Source organism: Sorex araneus, chromosome 2 (genome assembly GCF_027595985.1).
Source record: "Sorex araneus isolate mSorAra2 chromosome 2, mSorAra2.pri, whole genome shotgun sequence".
NCBI classification, from domain to species: Eukaryota; Metazoa; Chordata; class Mammalia; order Eulipotyphla; family Soricidae; genus Sorex; species Sorex araneus.
Window position 1 is genome coordinate 189979323 of NC_073303.1, and position 21458 is coordinate 190000780.

The 21458-nt window shown below is 43.3% G+C and overlaps 1 protein-coding gene across 3 annotated transcripts in view; it reads right to left on the bottom strand.

Moving 5' to 3' along the window:
- Positions 1-21458, bottom strand: part of APP (amyloid beta precursor protein) — a 287309-nt gene that overhangs the window by 92202 nt on the left and 173649 nt on the right. Inside the window, exons 7-8 of one of the 3 annotated variants that reach the window (XM_055128148.1) lie at positions 18041-18208; positions 15678-15734 (exon numbers count right to left, since the gene is read on the bottom strand). The exons of 1 other annotated variant lie outside the window; for it this stretch is intronic. In XM_055128148.1, the coding sequence (XP_054984123.1) occupies positions 15678-15734; positions 18041-18208 (225 nt within the window). The remainder of the gene's footprint in view (positions 1-15677; positions 15735-18040; positions 18209-21458) is intronic. One more of the 3 variants, XM_055128149.1, reaches the window with a different exon arrangement.

A 21458-nucleotide genomic window follows, 5' to 3' on the forward strand; every position in this document is an offset into this window, starting at 1 on the left:
AATCTCCATCCAGCGCACAGAAAGCCATCGTTTCCAGGACAAGGAATTTAGGAAAGAAGCACACAGAAGATGTTAATGCCATTGAAGAGAACGCCATAAACATTCTGCAGTTCAGTGAGCACGTGTCTCTTTCCGATCAAAGACAGGGGTAAGGGGCTCCTTCAAAACTGTTCAAGTGTTGAGTGCTGTTTTAGATGAAAAAATGTTTTTCAGGCAGAGCGAATTAGTTGGTGTTTATAGTTTGTTTGTAGAACACACACGACTGTGCTCAGAGCTTCCTCCTGGCAGGCTCACGGGACCCTATAAGGTTCTGGGAATTGAACCCGAGTCAGCTACATGCAAGGCAGGCGCCCAACCCACTGTGTTACCACGCTGGCTCCAAAACTAGTTGCTGCTTAATACAGACTGATGGTTCCAAACTCATACACTTTTGCTAAGTGAATTTTGATAGTATCATCAATACCCAAGTCTAATATTCCCGACAAAATACAAAGAATACAAAGAAATCCCAAGTGGAAAGTAACTTCACCTCAGAGTAAAGGTAAATTCTCCCTATGTTTTTAGATCATTTGATTACAAAATATTTGAGAAAGTCCTGAAGCACCTCCGCCAATCTTAATCAATTCATTTTTGAAATCACCAGGAGGTATCTACCTTTACCAAATTGGCAACAGTTTATGAATTATTCTAGTTGTCAAAAATAAAGTACTTTCTGCCTTGATTCAACTGCAACACTATTGAGCTGAGACATATACTGCCCTATTTTGCGGAAATAAACACCCATAAAATTGAAGAGTGTACTATAAAACAAAAGTGGCTTTACTCACAAGCTGAGTGAAATACGATGCCTATATAAACAGTTTTCACAAGATTAACATCAGTGCGTTTACAAGCTATATAAAAATTTATATCTGTAACATGAAAAATAAAAAATTGCTTTTAAAATATAAAATATATCTAACCTTAAAAAGAGATTAGATTTTCCAAAATGTCTTCAGATAAGATGAATTAAAATGTCTGGTCAAAAAGTTACTCAAATATCTCCAATATTACAAGTATTCTGCTGTATGACCCTAAACAAATTATCTGATTGTCATATTTAGAATATAACACTTTGAGAAGGACTTAAATGAGAAGACTTTTGGGGCCAAATCATTTGAATATAAAGGGTAAGCTAGATGTCTTCTATAAAGGCTTCAAGAAAATATTTGGAATGTTAATAATACAAAGACTCAAAGGTTTGAACTTTGATTTTTAGTTATACAACTAATGATTTCAAAGTTTTTTGTTTGCATCTTCTTTGGGGGTCATGCCCAGTGGTGCACAAGACCACTCCTAGGTGTAGTTTCAGAGACCACTTTTGGTGGTACTCAAAGAACAAATCAGTGCTGGGATCATGCCTGAGAAATTTCATGCAGAGCACGTGTCCAGCCCAGTGAGTTACCACTCTGGCCCAAACTTCAAACTGAAAGAGAGATTTGTTCTGATTCTGATTCTTTCCCTTTTACCTCAGATCATTGTTACATATTAATTTTACAAAGCTATTTAGAGGTTTGCCTAGATGCTGCTTTCTTGATGAAAGAAGAAAGTAGGGCAAATCCTTGGAATTGTTTTTTCAAAGTATTTTTGTGCCCACCACACCTAGCTCTCCCAGCAACCACTCTGACATAGGGAAGTTTTGACTCAACTGGAATGCAAACAGCATTGGAAAAACATTCTAAAAATTTCTGGCAGCAACTGATGATGTAGATACATATACATCTGCCATCATCTTCTCCCAAGTAGATTAGATCAGCGAGTAGATGATTTCAGTAGAGAAGGGAGGAGAAAAAAGCATGGCTTTGCAAGTGGGCACACTGTGATCCACGGCGCTGTTCTTTCTTAGACTCGCTACGACCCAATTAATAAGTATCCATATTCCAATTTCACTAATCAAGTGGTGATAACACGCCAACATACTGGGAGTGTTGGGAAAGTAATCGTCACACCATGTGTTCATCACTGCGTGTGGGTGGCACCGGGAGCATCTCATGCTATGCTCTTCCTCCCTCCTTTGTTCATTGTATCCTATTCAAATTGTAGACCTCATGCTAAGCACAGGGAAAAAAGAAAATCAAGCTACTTTTATTTCACATCCACTGAAAATGAATTATATTCGGGATCATTAGGTAACAACTAAAGCAAAATTAATATGCATTTTTTCCTACAATTTTTTCATCTGATGTGCATAAAGACAGGCATTATTGAAAATAAGTGCTCAAAAATATTAAGAAAAATCCTTAAAAATAATGTTATTGAAAATAACATTATTTAAATAAAACAAAATATTTAAATAAAATATTTAAACAAGTCCTGAAGACAATAAAATATGACAAAGCTTAAACATAATTTAAAATCTTCTGTGTATAAGAAGGAATTTTGTATATGAACTCAAGCAAATAAATATGCAAACATTTTTCATTTAACCATTTCTCAGCTTGACATGGAAGTGGTATTTACATTTTCAAGGTTTCCCTGAAGCATTTTCTCATTTTTTCTGGTACAGATCAAGTGAGAATATAGCAAAGTTTACTTTATATAGTACAAAAATTCACTTGGTAGAATAATGTCATTAGACAAACTATATTAAATTTTTGATACTGAAAATGTTAAACTATTTGGTGTTATAGCCACAAACCAAAATAACCACTTGCTACAGTGCTGTAACTATAACATGGCTCCCTCTTTGAAAAATAATTATAAAAATTACTTTATAAATTAGTAAGATTCTCCAACTTTCAGGATTTGAAAATATTGTCTACTGTATTATAGAAAAAAAGATGAATACTTAATCTGAGTAACTGTAATCCCATTAGTCTAACATGAAAAGCAGCTTTGCAATATTAAGAATGAAAGAATAATATGGAACTTAGCACACAAGACATGTTTAACAGGATTGAGATTATTTTAAATGTTAAATCTTTTTTTTAGGATCCTTGAAATAAATACCAATGTACATTATTAAAGATATATTTTCTTCAATTAGAAAACACTTCCCATCAACTGAATCCTTGTTTGTGACTCTTACTATTTTCCACAATTGAAGATTTTAAAAGAAGCATATAACTTTTTATCTATAACTTAAACTTTAACCATTCTGACTATCCCTCCATCTCAGTAAGTATAAGTGACATTTTCCTACCTTCAAATCAACAAGAAAACCAGAATGACTGTTTAGTCAAGGAGTGAAGAATGGTAATAAACCTTGGTATTTTAAAATACATACTGTATTTCATTATTGATACCCTGCAGTTCATGAGGAAGATGGATGAACATTTGCTAATCCTCCTCCCTAAAAAAAAATATTTCACATCCTAAGCACAGCACCATATTAGGATAGACTACCACTGGGAAGAAGACCAAGGTAGGCTGCAAACATAATAACCAGTGGGTGCAGATGGGGGTAGGTGGGGAAGGGTAGAAATAAATGCTACCAGTCTCTTCCCCTTTAAGGTGCTTTCTTCTGGGAAAGAAGCTACTCAAAGAATGTCAGGAAATATTCCAAGGCAGAGTGGAACAGGAAACTGCTTATCACAGGCCACTAAAACCATAGGTAACTTTAACCACTTAGAAAATAGAAACAAAGCTGGATTGGAAGATTTTATTGGTTTAAAAAGTAAAAAAAAAAGTCTTTTTTTCTGGGGCATAGTTTGGGGCCACACTTGGTCATGCTCAGGGCTTCCTCCTGGCTCTTCACGAAAGGATCACTACTTTTGGAGGAGCAACACTGTACCATCTCTCTACCCCTGGGTTTAATTTTTTGGGAATTTTTTTTCTTTTTGGGGTCACACCCAACGATGCACAGGGGTTAGTCCTGGCTCTGCCCTGAACTCAGGAATTACTTCTGGCGGTGCTTGAGGGACCATATGGGATGCTGGGAAACGAACCCGGGTTGGCAGCACGCAAGGCAAAAACCCTACCCGCTGTGCTATTGGTCCAGCCCCAAGTTTTTTGAATCTTCAATCACATCTTGGGTCTTATTGTTTCTGGAGAAATTCATGGCTAAGCCCCAACCCCGCCAAGCTGTCTAAGGACATATGCTCCCCACTTCAGATTTCACCTCCTCAAATCTAAGGGGGGCATGGTTGAAGGTCTGGTTCCTGTAGCTGCATGCTTCTGGGCCAAGAGCACAGACCTACCTATAGAGGGGACCAAAATCTCACGCTGAATTTTGTTGAGTTTTAAAAACTACCACTAAGCGCGTATCCTTTTCAGAGACCCGCCCTGAGCTTCTTTAAACCTGTGATAGATGTTCTAATTTCCAAGCCAGTGAAATGACAGCCCTATCATCAACGAGTATCCGCTGTCAGTATGCAAGCTCCATTGCACACATGGAGAGGCGCAAAGTACCCTGTGATGTTTGTTGTGCAGGAGGGAAATACTATCCCTTAACATACTCAGTCTCTTCTTACACTTGTACACACAGACACAGACACATACACACATCTCAATTCAGGAACAGGTAAACTATGAAAAGACAGTAGTCAAGTAACTGTCTTGAGCCGAGAAAGGCTAACCTATTCACAAGTCAGAACCGGAAAGGGGTTGGTGGTGTTTCCAACAGGGAGTGGAGAACATGGTGCATGCTGTCCTATCAGTCTGTTTTTGGAAAAATATTTATTCCAGCCCTGAATGCTATTTGATAATGAACCCCCCTCCCACCACCACCAAATCCATGGTTTAGCAGAAGTCATAAGACAGAGGTGAGGAGAAGATGCTGATGGAATAACCATCAGCCCTTCTGTCGACCTTCACCCTCTGCTTCCTTGTGCTCCTCACGCCTTATGCAAGAAAGTTGCCAGTCCGACTAAATTCTTTGAACAGAAAACTAGATTTGAACTCAGTGTGACACAGTTTTCGCAGTAACCTTTGACCACTAGCTATCAAATCATGACCAGCATTACTGTCACCAGAGGCATGGGCATTTAACTTTTCCCAAAGATTTTTATGTCTTTGTCTTCTTAATTAAACAACCACCACTGTTGAGACCCAACAGCAATGTTGTCATCATCCTGCTACCTTTTCTTTTTCTTCCTTTTTTGGGTTACACCCAGCGATGCACAGGAGTTACTCCTAGATTTGCACTCAGGAATTACTCCTGGCGGTGCTCAGGGCACTCTATGGGATGCTGGGAATTGAACCCGGGTCGGCTGCATGCAAGGCAAATGCCCTACCCGATGTGCTATCGCTCCAGCACCTCTGCTGCCCTTTTTATTCCCACAGAGGGACACTGCCTTCTCCCGCACTTGATGACCACTAACCTGTTCTTCAGTTAATGGTGCCATTTCATGAACATTGTGTGGGTGGAGTAAGAACATTTTGGAGATGGAATCCTTGCATTCAGCATGATTCTCTTTATATCCACGTAAGCTAATCCTTCTCTCTCTCCCAATCGCTCACTTCTTCTATTGTGGAGAATTTCAAGCATTCATTCAATTTCAAGCATTCTAAAATACTTCATTTTTTTCCCCATCTGTAAGTAATAAGGCACTGGGCTTTTGAGACATATAGCTCTAACGGCGTAAGATGATTTATTCAACAAGTACTTCATGTTTTGGAAAAATGTTGAGACGCCCTCCATAAGAACCAATATAGCTAGTAGCTAGCACCCTTCCAAAGGCAGTGTGTGCTGTTGCATGTCACATGGGTCACGTGACCATCACATTGGAGAGAAGACCAAGACCAAGAGCTTTCACTGACGTGTGTGAAAGAGGCACCTCTGCCATCAGTTTCCCACACAGACTGAGAGGCTGAAAATCTTGAAACTGTAGCACTGCACTGTCATCCTGTTGTTCATTGATTTGCTCGAGCGGGCACCAGTAACGTCTCCATTGTGAGACTTGTTGTTACTGTTTTTGGCATATCAAATACACCACGGGGAGCTTGCCAGGCTCTGCTGTGCGGGCAGAATACCCTCAGTAGCTTGCAGGGCTCTCCGAGTGGGACGGAGGAATTGAACTCTGGTTGGCCGAGTGCAAGGCAAACACCCTACCCGCTGCGAAAACAAAACAAAACAAAACAAAACAAAACAAAACAAAACAAAGGAAAATGGAATATTGAATTTAAAGAGTTCTCAATTGAAGAGATTAGCTCAGGGCTGGCCTGCCAGTCTGTTCTTCGGCATGTTTTCTTAATGTATCCTCATGGTATTATAGGGCAGAGCAGGATATATTATACCTTTTAGAAGTGAGGGGCTAGAGATACTGTACAGTGGGTAGGACCCTTGCCTTGCATACAGCTGAGTTGGGTTTGATCTCCAGCACCCCATATGGTCTTCTCAAGCCCTCCTGGTATGATCACTTGAGAGCAGAGCCCTGAGTAAGCCCTGAGCACAACTGAATATAACCCCCAAATCACTGTATCACTGTATCACTGTCATCCCGTTGTTCATCGATTTGCTCAAGTGGGCACCAATAACGTCTCCATTCATCCTAGCCCTGAGATTTTAGCAGCCTCTCCTTACTCGTCCTTCCTAATGGTGCCGTATTGGAGGCTCTTTCAGGGTCAGGGGAATGAGACCCGTTACTGTTACTGTATTTGGCATATGAATACGCCACAGGGAGCTTGCCAGGCTCTGCCGTGAGGGTGGAACCTCCAAAACCAAAGAAAAAAAAAGAAAGAAAAAAATTAAATAGTAATAAGTGCTGTCTTGATAGGACATCAAATGAAAAAAATGTAACAGCAAGGTAGGTCCAATTCATAGAACATCATGCCTCCTGGTGAACATTCTGCTTCCAGAAGCTCAGCGGCACCCTGGGTGAGGGATGCTTTCCACGGAAGACTCAGCCCTGGGAGGTCAGAGGGATGCAGGCAGCCTGAAGAGCAGCGTGAAGGAGCTGTGCTGCCTTGAGTCAGCGTGTTCCTTCCCCTGCACCCCATTCAACTAACAGTCCAGCCCCTCCTACGTGAGAGGCACGCAGGAGAAAGCAGTGAGCCCAACAAAGGCCATTGTTCCCAGGAAATCATATTCCATGAGAGAAACCACCCCTGCAAGAGAGGAAAAAAAAAGGGAGATGATCAACCCTATTGTTAGCAGGTGTTTTGTACTATGGAAAAAAGAAAGACTAGCGAGCGGGGAAGGAGTCTCTGGAGGAAGCTCTGGAGGGGACAGGAGCAGGGAAGAGGCGGCCAGGCGGAGCCTGCATGAGGAGGAATGTTTAGACAAGGAACAACAGCCCCACTCCCCAGTAGGCTGCGGCAGGAATACAGCAGGCAGGGGAAAACAGCATCCCATCAGTTGGAAGTTGGGTGGGGGCTATGCCATGGATGAGCACTGCCAGGATGTGTCCAGTGCGGAGGAAGTGAGAGAGGCAGAAGTCATAGGAGGGGATAAAGTCTGGTGCAGAGGCACGGTAAGGACTTCAAGAAGCCAAGGGCTTTCTGTGTTCCCCACCCCCTTGGGTAATCCAAGGGGTGGGGACAAGATGAAAGTTATGTAAATGGGGCTATAGCAGGAGGCTAGGGGGCCAGCCAGTATGACAGATGGGCCACAGGACAAATTGGCCTGGGACCAAGATTAGACGAAGGTTGAGAATGACTATCAATGGACAAAGCAGAGGACCTTTTGGGATTTAAAGATCAAGATGTGGTTGGCTTGCACCAGTAGCACAAGGTGGTGAAGGGTTCTCTGCAAACACATGCACAATTATACACACACACACACACACACACACATTCACACACACCATGATCACAGATCACATCTTACTCTCACTAGGACACCTTAGGACTCAAACCAGAGGAAACCAAATATTAAGGCAGGAGAGACTTTCACACATGTGAGGGCATATGCCAGTCTTACAGGGATGCCCATGAGCCTGGTCTCAACACTTCTACCTTCTTTTTTTTCTTTAAAAAAAATTAATCACCGTGAGATACAGTTACAGACTTATAAAACTTTCGTGATTCCGTTTCAGTCATACAATGATTGAGTACCCATCCCTCCACCGGTGCCCATTCTCCACCACCATACTGATCCCAGTATCCCTCCCACCATCCCCACCCCCCTGCTCTCTGGCAGCACATTCCTTTTTACTCTCTTTCTCCTTTTAAGTATTATGTTTTGCAATACAGGTACTAAGTGGATATCATGTTTGGTCCACAGCCTACTTTTAGCACGCATCTCCCATCCCGAGCAAGCCCTCCAAGCATCATTTACTCAGTGGTCCCTTCTCTATCCCAGCTGCCTTCCCCCCTGACATGTCACCACTTCTAGTTTCTATTGCAATCTGGAAGTCGGCGCCAAGAGCACTTGTTGCAGCTGTTGTGTGTATGCGTCAGATGGGGGCGGGTAACGGATTGCTTTAATTTCGCTAAGGAACTTTGGCGTGGCAGCTAAAGTTTGTGTCACAAAATATGCCGCCGTCCCTGGGAATACACCATTTCCACTCAAAGCACTCGTTTTAAGAAATGTTGCTTGAAGGCTGTGGGGGAAGGGCTCTTCTCTCCAGCATGCAGCGCCGATCATTCTCTTTGAGTACCTTGGGAACACTCCACGTCAGAGATGGCATCCAAATGAATGACAAATGCACCGAACCCTCCGTGGAGTTTTGATTTTTGTCAGCGTGACAAGTTCCTCTCTGTCACATTCAGATGACAAAACACAGAGTCAAAAGCAGAGGCACTGTAATGACTGCCCTGAGATATCTGCTTGTCTCCTCCCTCTCTACAACGACAGAGAAGACTCTAGAGCTGGAGTGGATTCAGGACACACACAAAAAGAACAATCCACTTTGGAACGTTGGAAACTCCAACCATGAATATTGGACCACAGGGGACCATGAATAGCATCACACACAAAGATGCGATTCTAACAGGAACGTTTGCTTCGTCTCCATTTTCCAGCATAAAGGCCAATTCTCTCTCTGCCTCTTACACCAGAGGAGGACAGTAAAGCAAGACTTTGTTAAACAGTCACTGCTCTATCATTGAAAATGCCATTTCACACAGGTTGGTCAAAGCTGTCCCTTGAAAGAGCAATGGTTTATATGAGGTGGTAGAAAGTAGAATTTAAATCTAGGTGAAATATAGACTGTGAAAATTTAATAATAAAACATGATAGATTTGGGAGACTGTCAGTCAAGTTTAAAATAAAGTCTGTTTCAAATGAACGAAAATTCCTAACACAATCTAATTAATGTGTGTGTGTGTGTGTTGGTTGCCAAGATTGAACCTAGAGTCTTACCAAGGCAAGGCAGATGCACTATCGCTGAGCTACATTCCTGCCATCCCCTCCCACCCCCTCAAAGCTTACATATTTATCACCCCAGTCCAACCCCATTTATAAGAGTTAAGATAAAGTTTGTGATCCTTAAATGTAGGATCACACTCTCTGAAGAAAGAAAAAGAACAAAGGCACTTTCCCTGCAACGAGCTCTTGTATCACGCTTACTTTACAGTCAGTGTGATGGGAGCTGGCAGCCTATCAATGCATCTGTGGACATAAGGCAGTAAAACTGTAATCTATGCTGTGTTTACTCTTCTCAGGCCCACATTTCTTTTTTATGTCTTACCGACACATCCGGACATGGGAATTTTGTCAAGTATGTGAAATGCCCGTCAAAGAATGAATACTGCTGTTATATTTTTTTATTAATAATCTATATCCTTTTTAGCAAAATGCACCAGCATTTAAAAGAACATCAAACCTAACTAAAAAAAATCTATGGGAAGTCAGGGTGAGATTAAGTGGCTTTTAGAAAGTCTTACTCTGGGTTATTGTTTTTTGTCAATTTGTCAGAAGCTATTCTCAACTTCACTAATGGTGGATCATAAAGCCATGACCTGTCACGGTTGCTCAAAACCCCACAGATGAGTTCAAAAAGTCACCATCTTCCATCATGTCCATTTTCCCAGAAATTCTTGCAATAAAATCCAGGTGAAACAGTTAACCTCAACGGAAGCCGACAGAATAAAGCCAATTTCATTTTATCCTGGCCTGCCACAGCAATCTCCCTCCCGCTTTGTACATTTTATTTTATACCATTATTTAATTTCATCGCATCCTTGAGTCTCATCCCATCACTAAAACTGTCAAGTTCCTGAAACCAAGGTACTTGGTTCACTTTGTTGGTGTCTCTGAAAACTGATGCTAGGTGAGCATCAGTACCTTTGGGTTGAAAAGTAACAGCTCTGTTAGAGCAGGTGCTGGCCTGCCGGTCTCTTTCAGTTAATGTTTTATTGGCCCACAGCTGCATCCCTTCACTGACTGCTGTTTGTGGTTCCTTTCCACATAATGACTGCTGAGTTGAGTACTTAGAACAGAGACCACATGCCTGCGAAACCTAAATATAATGATCTGGCCTGTGATGGAAAAAGTATGCCCTGTATGAAAACATCAACATACTCTTCTTTTAGATATCACTGAAGTGCAGAGCCCACACATGATGGGCAAAATGAGCATTGTTTTTTTTTTTTTACACAAAATGTCCTGGGTAGATAAGCTCTTTTGTTTGTTTAGAAGCTCAGGAAATCAATTCTATTCAATCTTTAGGGATTCTTACTAGGATGGCTTTGGAGGGAAAAGCTATTATTTCTAATCTTGATCATGTCTGGGTCGCAGAGATGTGGTTTCTCATACTTATCAATTTTACTAGCACCGATGCGACATGCAATTTAATGCACCACTACATCGTTTAATGCATTTACTGATTTTTAATAGCGCTGAGCAGTTCTATAAAAACCTCGTAGTTCCATTAGTGTTAGGGAAGGTACTCGGGGGAGCTAATATTTGCTATTTCACAATCGTAAGGACAAGCACAGCGTGATAAAGAGCAATGGTTCAAGTCTGGCCAAAGACTAAATGGCCTTGGCATTCCAACAGGATGTAACTCGGGGCTGGAGGTGGCACATTCCATTCAAAGGCCACATAGTGAGTTATCTACAGTTGGCAAACTGTTGAGTGTGTGAGGTAACCTTAGAACTTGAGGGTGGTGATTTGGCCTGGATTGATAGGTTTCCTTTCTTTTTTTTTTTTCTTTTTGGGTCACACCTGGCGATGCACAGGGATTACTCCTGGCTCTGAACTCAGGAATCACCCCTGGCGGTGCTCAGGGGACCATATGGGATGCTGGGAATCGAACCTGGGTCGGCCGCGTGCAAGGCAAACGCTCTACCCGCTGTGCTATTGCTCCAGCCCCAGGTTTCCTTTCTTTAGACAGTCTCTTGATGTGCCCATTCTATGATGGCCAGGTCACTTAAATCTGAATCGAAATCAAGATTTTTTTTCAGAGGGAGAGAGGGTCTGGGTCACACCTAGCAGTACTCATGGGCTACTCTAAGTTCTGTGCTCAGGGAATAATGTGTGGTGCCTGGGATTAAACCGAGGGCAGTCTCATGTAAGGTAAGTTCCTTACCGCCTATCCTAACTTTCTCACCCTTCCAAATTCATTTTTACCCTTTCTCTAATCCTTATGAGGCCAGACCTATACCTGTGTAGAAACTCTAAGGGTAAAACTGTGATGGTGAAATCATTCTAGATGCCGAACAAAATGACTAACGAGGCTCCATAGCTGCTTCATGGCTGGCATCTCTTGAGCCAACCTTCACCACATGCTCGTGCTCTATTAAACACATAAGAAACATGGTAGAGGGAGCAAGGGTGATGTCTTGGGAAGCCACGCACTTCATAACCCAGCGGGTAGCATGCTGGCTTATTTTTTTGCTTCCTGGTAGCAGCTACATGGGAGTAGAAACACTCAGAAAGGTTTGTCAAAAACTACAGACAGGACAACAGCAGCAGCTAACAGCGCCAGGAAAGCCATCTCTACCATCCACAGGGCAGGACCCAGGACTGTGAATGATTTGACCCCAAATGTCAAGAGTGTCAACAATGGATGGGAGGTCTTGGTTCAGATATTGCCTGGACCATAACTCAAGCTAAGGAAAAAGGAGTGAGAGACGGCTTCCTTGTCTTCTCGTTCATCAGATTCCCTGGTGTAGTCTGTTGACATGAAACCGGGTTGGCGCTCTTTGTGAGACTGCATGCCATTAAGGAGGCACCACAGAGGTAGTTCAGGAGTTAAGCCAAAGCCTCGACTACATCTAATCCTGGTTCAATTACCACTGTCATATGGTCCCACGTCTGGTTTGGCAACGATCACTGGAATAGATGCCAATGGCACCTGAGGAGCCCCTCCCCCACAAAACGCTATTGAGGACTCGGTCAGTTTTCCTTTTGACATGCAATCTGAAGAAAAGATCGACTACAGAAAATCAGGAATATTCTCATATTTGAAATATAACCTAATCACTAAATAATAACTAAATATAACCTAATCACTAAATAACTTGGTCAGTGTTCCTTTTGACACGCAAGCTGAAGAAAAGATCAACTATAAAAAAATCAGTATTATGGGGCTGGAGTGATAGTACAGTGGGTAGGGCGTTTGCCAAAAAAACCCACTCTATATTCAAAATTATTATTATTTTTTGGCTTTTTTTTTGTTCACACCCAGTGATGCTCAGGGGGTTGCTCCTGGCTCTACACTCAGGAGTCACTCCTGGCGGTGCTCAGGGAACATACGGGATGCCGGTGATTGAACCCAGGTCAGCTGCATGCAAGGCAAATGCCCTCCATGTCAAACTTCGCTCCAGTCCCCTAAATTATATTTTTTTAAAAAAGTTTTGGGGCCATACCTGGCAGTAGTCAGGGCTCACCATTCAGGATACTCCTGGTGGGGCTTGGGGGACTATATGGGGTGTCGGGAATTGAACCCAAGTCAGTCAGGTGCAAAGCAAGAGTCCTCTACGCTATACTATTGCTCTGTCCCTCAAAACTATTTTTATGACATAGATTTAAAATCCAGAAGTAAAATAAATAAATAAAAATAAATAAAATCCAGAAGTTCCTGACTATAATATGAAGTTCTTTTCTTTTGGGGGGATTGGCACATAGGGGTTACTCCTGGCTCATGCACTCAGGAATTACTCCTGGCGGTGCTCATGGGACTATATGGGATGCTGGGAATTGAACCTGGGTTGGACGTGTGCAAGGCAAACGTCCTACCCGCTGTGCTATCACTCCAGCCTGATACAATATTAAGTTCTCACAAGAAAATGATTGCATTTATAATGTTTGCTACTGTATATCCACTCCATAGGTGCGATCTTATTCCAGTTAAATTAAAAATTTTTTCTATCTCATTTCACTTTTATTATTTTGACTAGACTGAGAAACTGGTAAATGCGATCACCTTTGAGTTATTGGCTCTTAGTTGAGGAAGGAGCTAAGTGCAAACCCCAGTTGCACAATTGGGCCAGGGGCATTGGGGGGCGTGGCGGGAGGGGAGTCTTGCTCACCCTCTGACTTCGCTCATTTTCTCTGCTGGCAGCCTGCATCTGCATTTGACCTCCAGATGACCACGACTCTTTCAACTCAAATGTTTTGCCTTGCTATAAATAAGATAGCATGGCAGCAAGGCTATAAATAACTAAAAATTATATGCTTTCTCAGTCTGTTTGTACTAACGCTGCAAAACCCTTCACTTGCTGTGATTGAGTCGTCTCCGTCAGCAGACAAGAAAACAGAGCGAGCTACCCAAGGCCCTTCGCCCTCCTAGAAAGGGATCGAGATCACAGCACGACGAGTAGATCACCCAACTACCAGACAGGAGAAAAACGACAGGAGATTTCCAACACCTCTTCGGAAGCACCAAGGAGGCAAGTATCTCATAAAGATAATTTCATCAGAAGGTGAAGTTCATTTCTGCTACCTGAAACAGAAGAAGGAGGCCACCGCTAACATACAGCATGGTTTACAGTACTTGCTCTGGAAATGGGCAAGAGATTTTACGTTGCTGGTGCATGCAATACTCAACGCCTTTAGGAAACAATATTTTTAATCGTCTTCATCTGCTTTCCTCTGTTTTCTACATTTTTATACCATGCCCTCCCGGGCCTCGAATCTAACTTTGCTACCCTAGAAAAAAAAACTGTTTAGGAACTGGAGGTTGTTGCAGGATGGGGCAGGGAACAGAGCTTCAATCGTGTTGGTTTCCTGCTGGTCCTGTCATCTCACACAGCACGGATGATAATGTACCTAAGTTATTTAAGCCTCATTTTTTTTTTTTTTTTTGCTTTTTGGGTCACACCCGGCGATGCACAGTGGTTACTCCTGGCTCATGCACTCAGGAATTACCCCTGGTGGTGCTCAGGGGACGATATAAGATGCTGGGAATCGAACCCAGATTGGTCGAGTGCAAGGCAAACACCCTACCCGCTGTGCTATTGCTCTAGGCCCCTCATTTATTTTTTTTTAAGATGTACAAAGAAAATGAGGAAGATGGCTGACAATGTTCCAATGGTGGTGGTGGTGGTGGGGAATCTGTTAAGTGCCAGTAAAGCTGATTCTCCACCCTGGAGACTGGCCAGTGCCTCAACTTATGATATGGACGCTCTCAGCTTTGTCCCCTCTGGAGAAGCCCGTGTTCGCTCTTGAAAATGAATCCCGCCCCTTCACATTTCTTGAAGCAAATTTCAACTACTTCACTTTACTAAAGAGAAAAAAGAAAATGTCTGGCACAATCCACATGGCAAAAAGATCAGTGTTATTAATCCTACAGTGCAGTATTTGTTTGTTCTACTTCCCATGTTCTTAGAGAAAAATACTTTCCTACTATCACAAGAGGAATGTTTACTGTGGTCATAAAAAGAATATCCTTCAAAAACTATACACAACTTGAACAAACACGAATTGTACTGAGACCACTAAAAAGCCATAATCTATAATGTAATTTTTACAAGATACATGAAGTCTCTGAGGATAATTTATTACTTAAAAAAATTTAAGAGAATTGGTTTCCTCAACTTTGAGATTAGGATTTTTCAGGATATTGAAGATAAACATGAATTTTCCTTAGTCTAAGCTATAAATTGAATCGATAACCTATATCCTACTTAACATGGAATAAATCTACTTCTGTTTATCATTCAACTTAAAAATCAGTAGCTGTGCATTTGCCCCATGCGTTTAAATCAAGCTAGTCTGATAGGTCAATTATAATCATTACAAAACACAGGCCCTGTAAGGTTGGCTGACATGACTTTTTGTCTTAAGAAGCTTTCCGTATCACCTAGAGATGAAATCAGAGGTCTGACACCCCGGGCCCCACTAGTGTGTACATTTGGGGAATGAAGGAAGAGGCAGCTCTGAAATCTACAAATGAGCTTTCACTTTCCTACATTTAACAGTTACCTTACACCATAGTTAACCCTGTGCACATGTTAGTGTAAGTAGTCAACACAATACATGCATATTAAATATTTTCCTGGGGTACAAAAAACCTTGTAGACATATCTCTGCTTACATCTGTGGCATCTTGAAAGCCTTAGCAAAAAAAAAAATGATGCCAGGTATTACCGTACAACATCTAAAATGTACATCTACAGTATTTAACCAAATCATACTAATAAAGAGAACATGGATTAGAAATAGAAGCGGCTTAGTCAATGCTCTCAGCCCCACATCTCATGTTATCTGAGAAAACGAGACACAATCGTAAGCAAGGCAACGGAAGTGAACATTTCATAAAAGAGGTGACACGCAACCATGCAAAGAAGGTGGTGACAGCTGGAGGTACAGTCCAGCCATGCAGCAACCCCTTCCAGACCCCCCCTTCTTCCAGTCCGTCACAACATACGTTTCACAGCATCTTGGGTAAGAGGTTCCTGGGTAGTCTTGGGTAAACTTTGGGTCACTATGGAGAAAATAAGAGAACATAACTAAAAACAAAAGTGAAAACAAGGGAATGGTGGTGGGCACTCATTCATACGATTCCATGGACCAGGGCACTGACAAAGAGTGGATGAAAAAAAAAAACTAACTAAATATCTTGAGTTTGGCCCCAACATGGAGCCAAAGTACATACATGTATTAATTACACAGTGCATTTTCATAGTAACTTCCTAGAATGTTCAATATTTGGTCTCAGTGCAGTCTAGGATCTCAGTAAAAGCGTTTCTTGCACCCATTGTGCCTTCCCTGGACCAAGCAATCCCAATTCATCTCAATCTTTCCCTCAGATTATCTCCTTTCATTTCATCTCATGTCCGGCTCTTGGATCCAACTATTGCGTGGTTTGATCTTCCCTTGTACCTCTCTACCCATCCGAGATGACCATTCAAGTCTCGCTTGCTCTCATGCCAAATGATTCTATATCCCACCTCCTCGGGAACTCTCCCCGGACCATCTAATACTCCTTTACTGAGATGTCTGCCTTTCGCAAAGTGTGTGCCACGCAGAGCACTTCTGGAGACCCGATCTGACATGTGGTACCTCTGCCAACTCCTACCTGAGCCTAATCAAAATGATCAAACTAAAATGATGCATGTAGGGGGTGAGGCAAACTCAGCACTGATACTTTTAAAAAAAATCTCTCTTTGTGTCTCTGTGCCTCTCTCTGTCTCTGTCTCTGTCTCTGTCTCTCCCTCCTCCCTTCTCCCCTTCAACAAATGCAACTAAGAAAAGGAAAAAATCAACCAGAAAATCTGCCAGGAAATTTCCAGCAGCTGCTAAACCAGTCTGGATCCCACAACAAAAGCCCTTTGTTCACGAGGCTTGAAGCCACAGACCTCTCCATTGTGCTTCTAGTTTACCTGACTAATTAACTCATTTGTTTGAAACTGCAGAAAGGCTTTGGAGCTAGAAGCTACAATCGTCCAATGGTGCCAGATTAGGAGCCCTGGAGCTACCCGTCTCTTGGCCTGTTCTCACAAGATGTAGGAGCAATCCTCTCTTCCCCCCCCCCCCCCCTCGGGGGACAGAATGGCACCCAGGACCTATCCTGGTTCCTGAGTCATCTCATAAGGGAGATGAACAGGAAATTTCCCACCTAGACTTGGGACTTCTCAGAAGGCTTACTGGGACAGGCCTTGTGTTGTTTCCCTGGCATCTAGGATTTCACCAGAAAACAGCTAAAATAATCCCCAGTGATCCCAAACAGGAAACGGTGGCTGTCACCTTCCCAAGAAAGAGGCAGGAGATCTCAAAAAAGGGGGAAAAAATGGGGGAGGGGGGAAAAACCAAAAACATGGTTATTGAATTCCATCTTCCCTTCATGTAATTATGTAATTATGTCTTTAGTTATTCACCTGCCCTATTCACAAATAAAGGCTCTTACCAAGAACAGGATACATTCTGTTCTCAGACACACATTTTACCTGGTAGATTAGCTCCTGAGAACTACTACCCATGGCAAGTCTCCATCCGCATTCGAATCACGAGGACAGTACATGTGTAATCCTGTAAGAGCTATGGAAAGCTCCAAGTTCAGGAGCAAAGGCGTTGAGAATTCTACTCCCTGCACCTCGTGTCACTGGAGACTTCAATGTAAAGTCAATAGTTTCCTTCTACTTCCAAGAGGAGAAGTGTACAGTGGGCACTGCTACATGCGGGTGTGAGTCTTCAGGGTCCAGGGCCATGTCGACCCTCAGGCTTTAGAAAACGCCTGTGCTTCATCCACTCACATCCCTTCACCATCATAATAAGAGGTGAACTGTGCCGGAACGCCGGGCACTATTCCTCCCGGCCATGTGCATTGTCAACGCAACCCAAACTTCCATCCTCTGGGTTCCCCCGTGGGGGAAACATATCTGCACAAGGAGTGCACATGCAAAGACCCAAACACACAGGTACATGGACACACAGAGAACTAGACGTTCTGCAGAAACAGCTGAGAAGACAAAACACAGCACCCCCCAGCTCGGCTTGGAGAGAAGCACCCCCAAAAGCCCCTCCAGATGGCGACAGCTGGAAGAAGAAGACCCCCGTGACCATGCTTCTATTCCAGAACAATGGAAATGTGGGCTGATGATCGAACAGACTGGAGGAGACGGGGCGATTAGAGGGGTGGACAAGGATGCGGTTAGTGGGACCGACAGAACCCCCCCACCCCCCCACCCCCGTTCCCCCGGAGCCAGGAAAAACCAATCAGTGAACAAAGAGCAGAGTCAGTGGCGAGAAAGACGAAAAAAGGTGGCCAGACTGGAGGAAAGGTCCACTTACTGACGCTGCCACACACGGCCAGGCAGTACTCCTCTGTGTCAAAGTTGTTTCGGTTGCCGCCACATCCGCCGTAAAAGAAGGGGGCGCACTTCCCTTCGGTCACATCAAAGTACCAGCGGGAGATCATTGCTCGGCATGGCCCCGTCTCGGCTTGTTCGGAGCACACCTCTAATCAGAGGAGACGCGGGGAACCACATTTAACATGGAAAGGCACTGGCTCACTCTTCATGCACATACTAGTTTTACTCCGCTTATTATACCAGTCATCCTCCTCCTGGCAACCGCGTTTCTCAGGAAGCAGGGGCCAGGCACCGACCTAGGAACTCGGGGACCTAACGGGACTTGAGAATCACCGCTGGAGCAAAGCGGGGATCGCTTGTCTGCTCTAAGGATTTTTGCTTTCTCCAGCCACAGAAGGCGTTCTGCTGTTAAGCAAGAGATCTGGAGCTGATTTTGGATGAATATTAAATGCAGAAAGGTATGTGGACTTGGGAACATTTCTTGACTCTCTCTCAAAAAAATTAAAAAAAAATTGACTCTTGGGGCCAGAGCGATAGTACAGTGGGTAGGGTGTTTGCCCTGCATGTAGCCGACCTGGGTTCAATCCCCGGCATCCCATATGGTCCCCCAAGCACGGCCAGGAGCAATTCCTGAGTGCAGAGCCAAGAGTAACCTCTGAGCATCGCTGAGTGTGACCCAAAAAGAAAAAAAAAATTGACTCTTAAAATAGCTCCAAATCCAGTTAAAGGTCAAAAGGATTGTTTTGGTTAGGATGTTCTCACAAACATCTGATTGGTTTCCATAATAAATGACTGCCTTGAGTCAGCAATAAAATAGATATATATGGGCTGAATGAGATCTTATTTTCCGAGTGAACCAGTCTGTCTCCTATAATTGAAAACATGAGATCTATGTAAATATGACTTAATTACATTAGCACAAATTAAAGACCATTTTATGGATATGTTTATCTGTTCCATGAACAGTTATGTTCCAAACAACATAGTATTGTCAAACAGCTCTAACTTGCTAATACACAGCATTTACATTGTTGCACATTAAAACACATCTTACCTGTAACATACCTTGCCTAAAAATCATTTCATAATCCCCGGTTGACCCAAAGAGTAGCCTGTCTGATTCCACCTGGGGTAAAGTTGTTATACTTTGAACTCTAGCTCCCAAGTATACTCTATTTTTGTTAGAAGAAAAAATTTTCCCTCCGGGTTTGGCCCTGCCATTCTTAAGCTTACAGAGAGTCTATGGATGCTTTAGCCCACACAAATGTTTTGCAATCATCTTTGGTGCTAGGGGAAAAATACCTCTCTTCTAAAATATAAAGGTGATACATAGGGACTGGAGTGATAGCACAGCGGGTAGGGAGTTTGCCTTGCATGCGGCTGACCCGGGTTCGATTCCCAGCATCCCATATGGTCCCCTGAGCACGGCCAGGGGTAATTCCTGAGTGCAGACCCAGGAATGACCTCTGAGCATTGCTGGATGTGACCCAAAAAGCAAAAAAAAAATTAAAGGTGATACATAGCTATTTACAATAACCAAGATGTAGGAACAACCCAAGAGCGCAAGGGTAGATGAATAGAACCTGTGGTCTATCGTTAACACTCTCTCTCAAGGACTAATACTTAGCTACAGGAAAAGATGAAAGCTTGCCCTCTGCTACAACTTCAGTGGAACTAAAGGGGATCATGCTATAAGTCAGAAGGGCACAGACAAATCATGGAAGATCTCTTACGTTCTGAACGAAGCAAAGAGACTAAAGGCATAGATGTGGCCAATGAAAACAAACACATAGACTGGGATCACAGAATTGGGGTTGCCATGGTGGCAGGTTTCAATGGGGTCCGCGGACTATGATGAAGGGATGTGGTGCTTTGGCAATGGGCACGCTGGGGGCATGTGTAACATGGTATCTTGAGAGCATTTAAACATGTAAACTCTTGCATACAAATGTTAGTATTTTTTTGAACGGGGGTAGGGTGAGGTGGGGTGGGGGTGGGCGGGCAATTATGGAACACACCTGGCAGTGCTAGGGTTTACTCCTGGCTTTGTACTCAAGGTTCACTCCTGGAGAGGCTCGGGGAGACCTTATCAGGTGCAGGGATTAAACCCAGGTTGGCCACTTGCAAGGCAAGTGCCCTACCTACTGTACGACCGCCCCAGTTGAGCAAAGCAATGTTCATTTAAAAGTAAAATTTAAGAGTCATTCATTACCTAGAGCTTCCAGGGTGGGAACAGTTGAGAGAGTAGTAATCATTTTAAGTTATAAGCTCATGGGGCTGGGTGGTACAGTGGTTTGAGCACTTGCCTTGAATGTGGCTGACCTGGGTTCAATCCCCAGCATCACATATAGTCCCTGAGCCTGCCAAAAGTGATCCCTGATCACAAAGCCAAGAGTAAACCTTGAGCACTGCTGGGTGTGGCTCCCCAAACCCACCCCCCAAAAAAGATAAGTGCTCATAATATTAAAGTAAAAGGGAGCCACCATTTTATTCTCTCTAGGCACGACCCTTCGCTTTGTCAATAAGAACAGAGAAGTTTTGCCATAGCACAGGCTCTTGCCTTCGTGATCTTCGTGATAATGTGAACATATTGGGGGTTAGGGAGTTGGCAGTCAGCCAAGAGGTGAATGTCAAACACATGGCCCAAGAAATTTCACACGTAACAGATACCTAAAACGGCTTTGGTTCTTTTTGGGATGCTTTTTCAGATGGTGATACCTGAATCCAGACTATCAGGTCAATGTGACTTTGTCATGAAAACCATCCCCATTGCTACTGCTGCTTTGAAAATGGGAGCTCTCCAAGCTATGATGTGCTTCAGTTGGCTTTCTGCTTCGAATTCTCCCCTCTGAGAAGATGTGTCAACCCACTGACACAAGTATGGGTCTGCTTGGCAATTTTACCCCTTCAATCCAAATTAAAGACCTAACCTTTGGACTTCTAAGGCGTGCACTAGCTTTTATCATAGGAAAGGTCTGATCACACGAGTTGCAGTAAAGGAGTAAGTTTCTAAGCTGCAGAGCTAAAAGTCAAGTCCTAGAAAGATGGGTTAAGGGGTGGGGAGAAGGTCCTACCAACCCTAGTCACCAGCAATCTCTACTCCTCAACCTTGTCCTCTCTCTCAGCTGACCTAATGGTTAACTTTCCCCTCCCCTGTCCGACCCTCACCAAGTTGTACACGTTCCTCTGGCGAATTCTCTCCTGTTTCTAAAACATCAAATACTTAATCATTCATCTCTTCCTCAGGCTATGCTAATCCTAACAAACCCACCAGTCCAGGGGTCGTCTGAGCCTCTACTGTGGTAGGAACAGACACTGATGACGCTAGTGGTCACTGGTGCCCAGGGAGGCAGAGAGCCCCTCCACTGCAAGGCTGGGTCCTAAGTTATAGGAGCCAT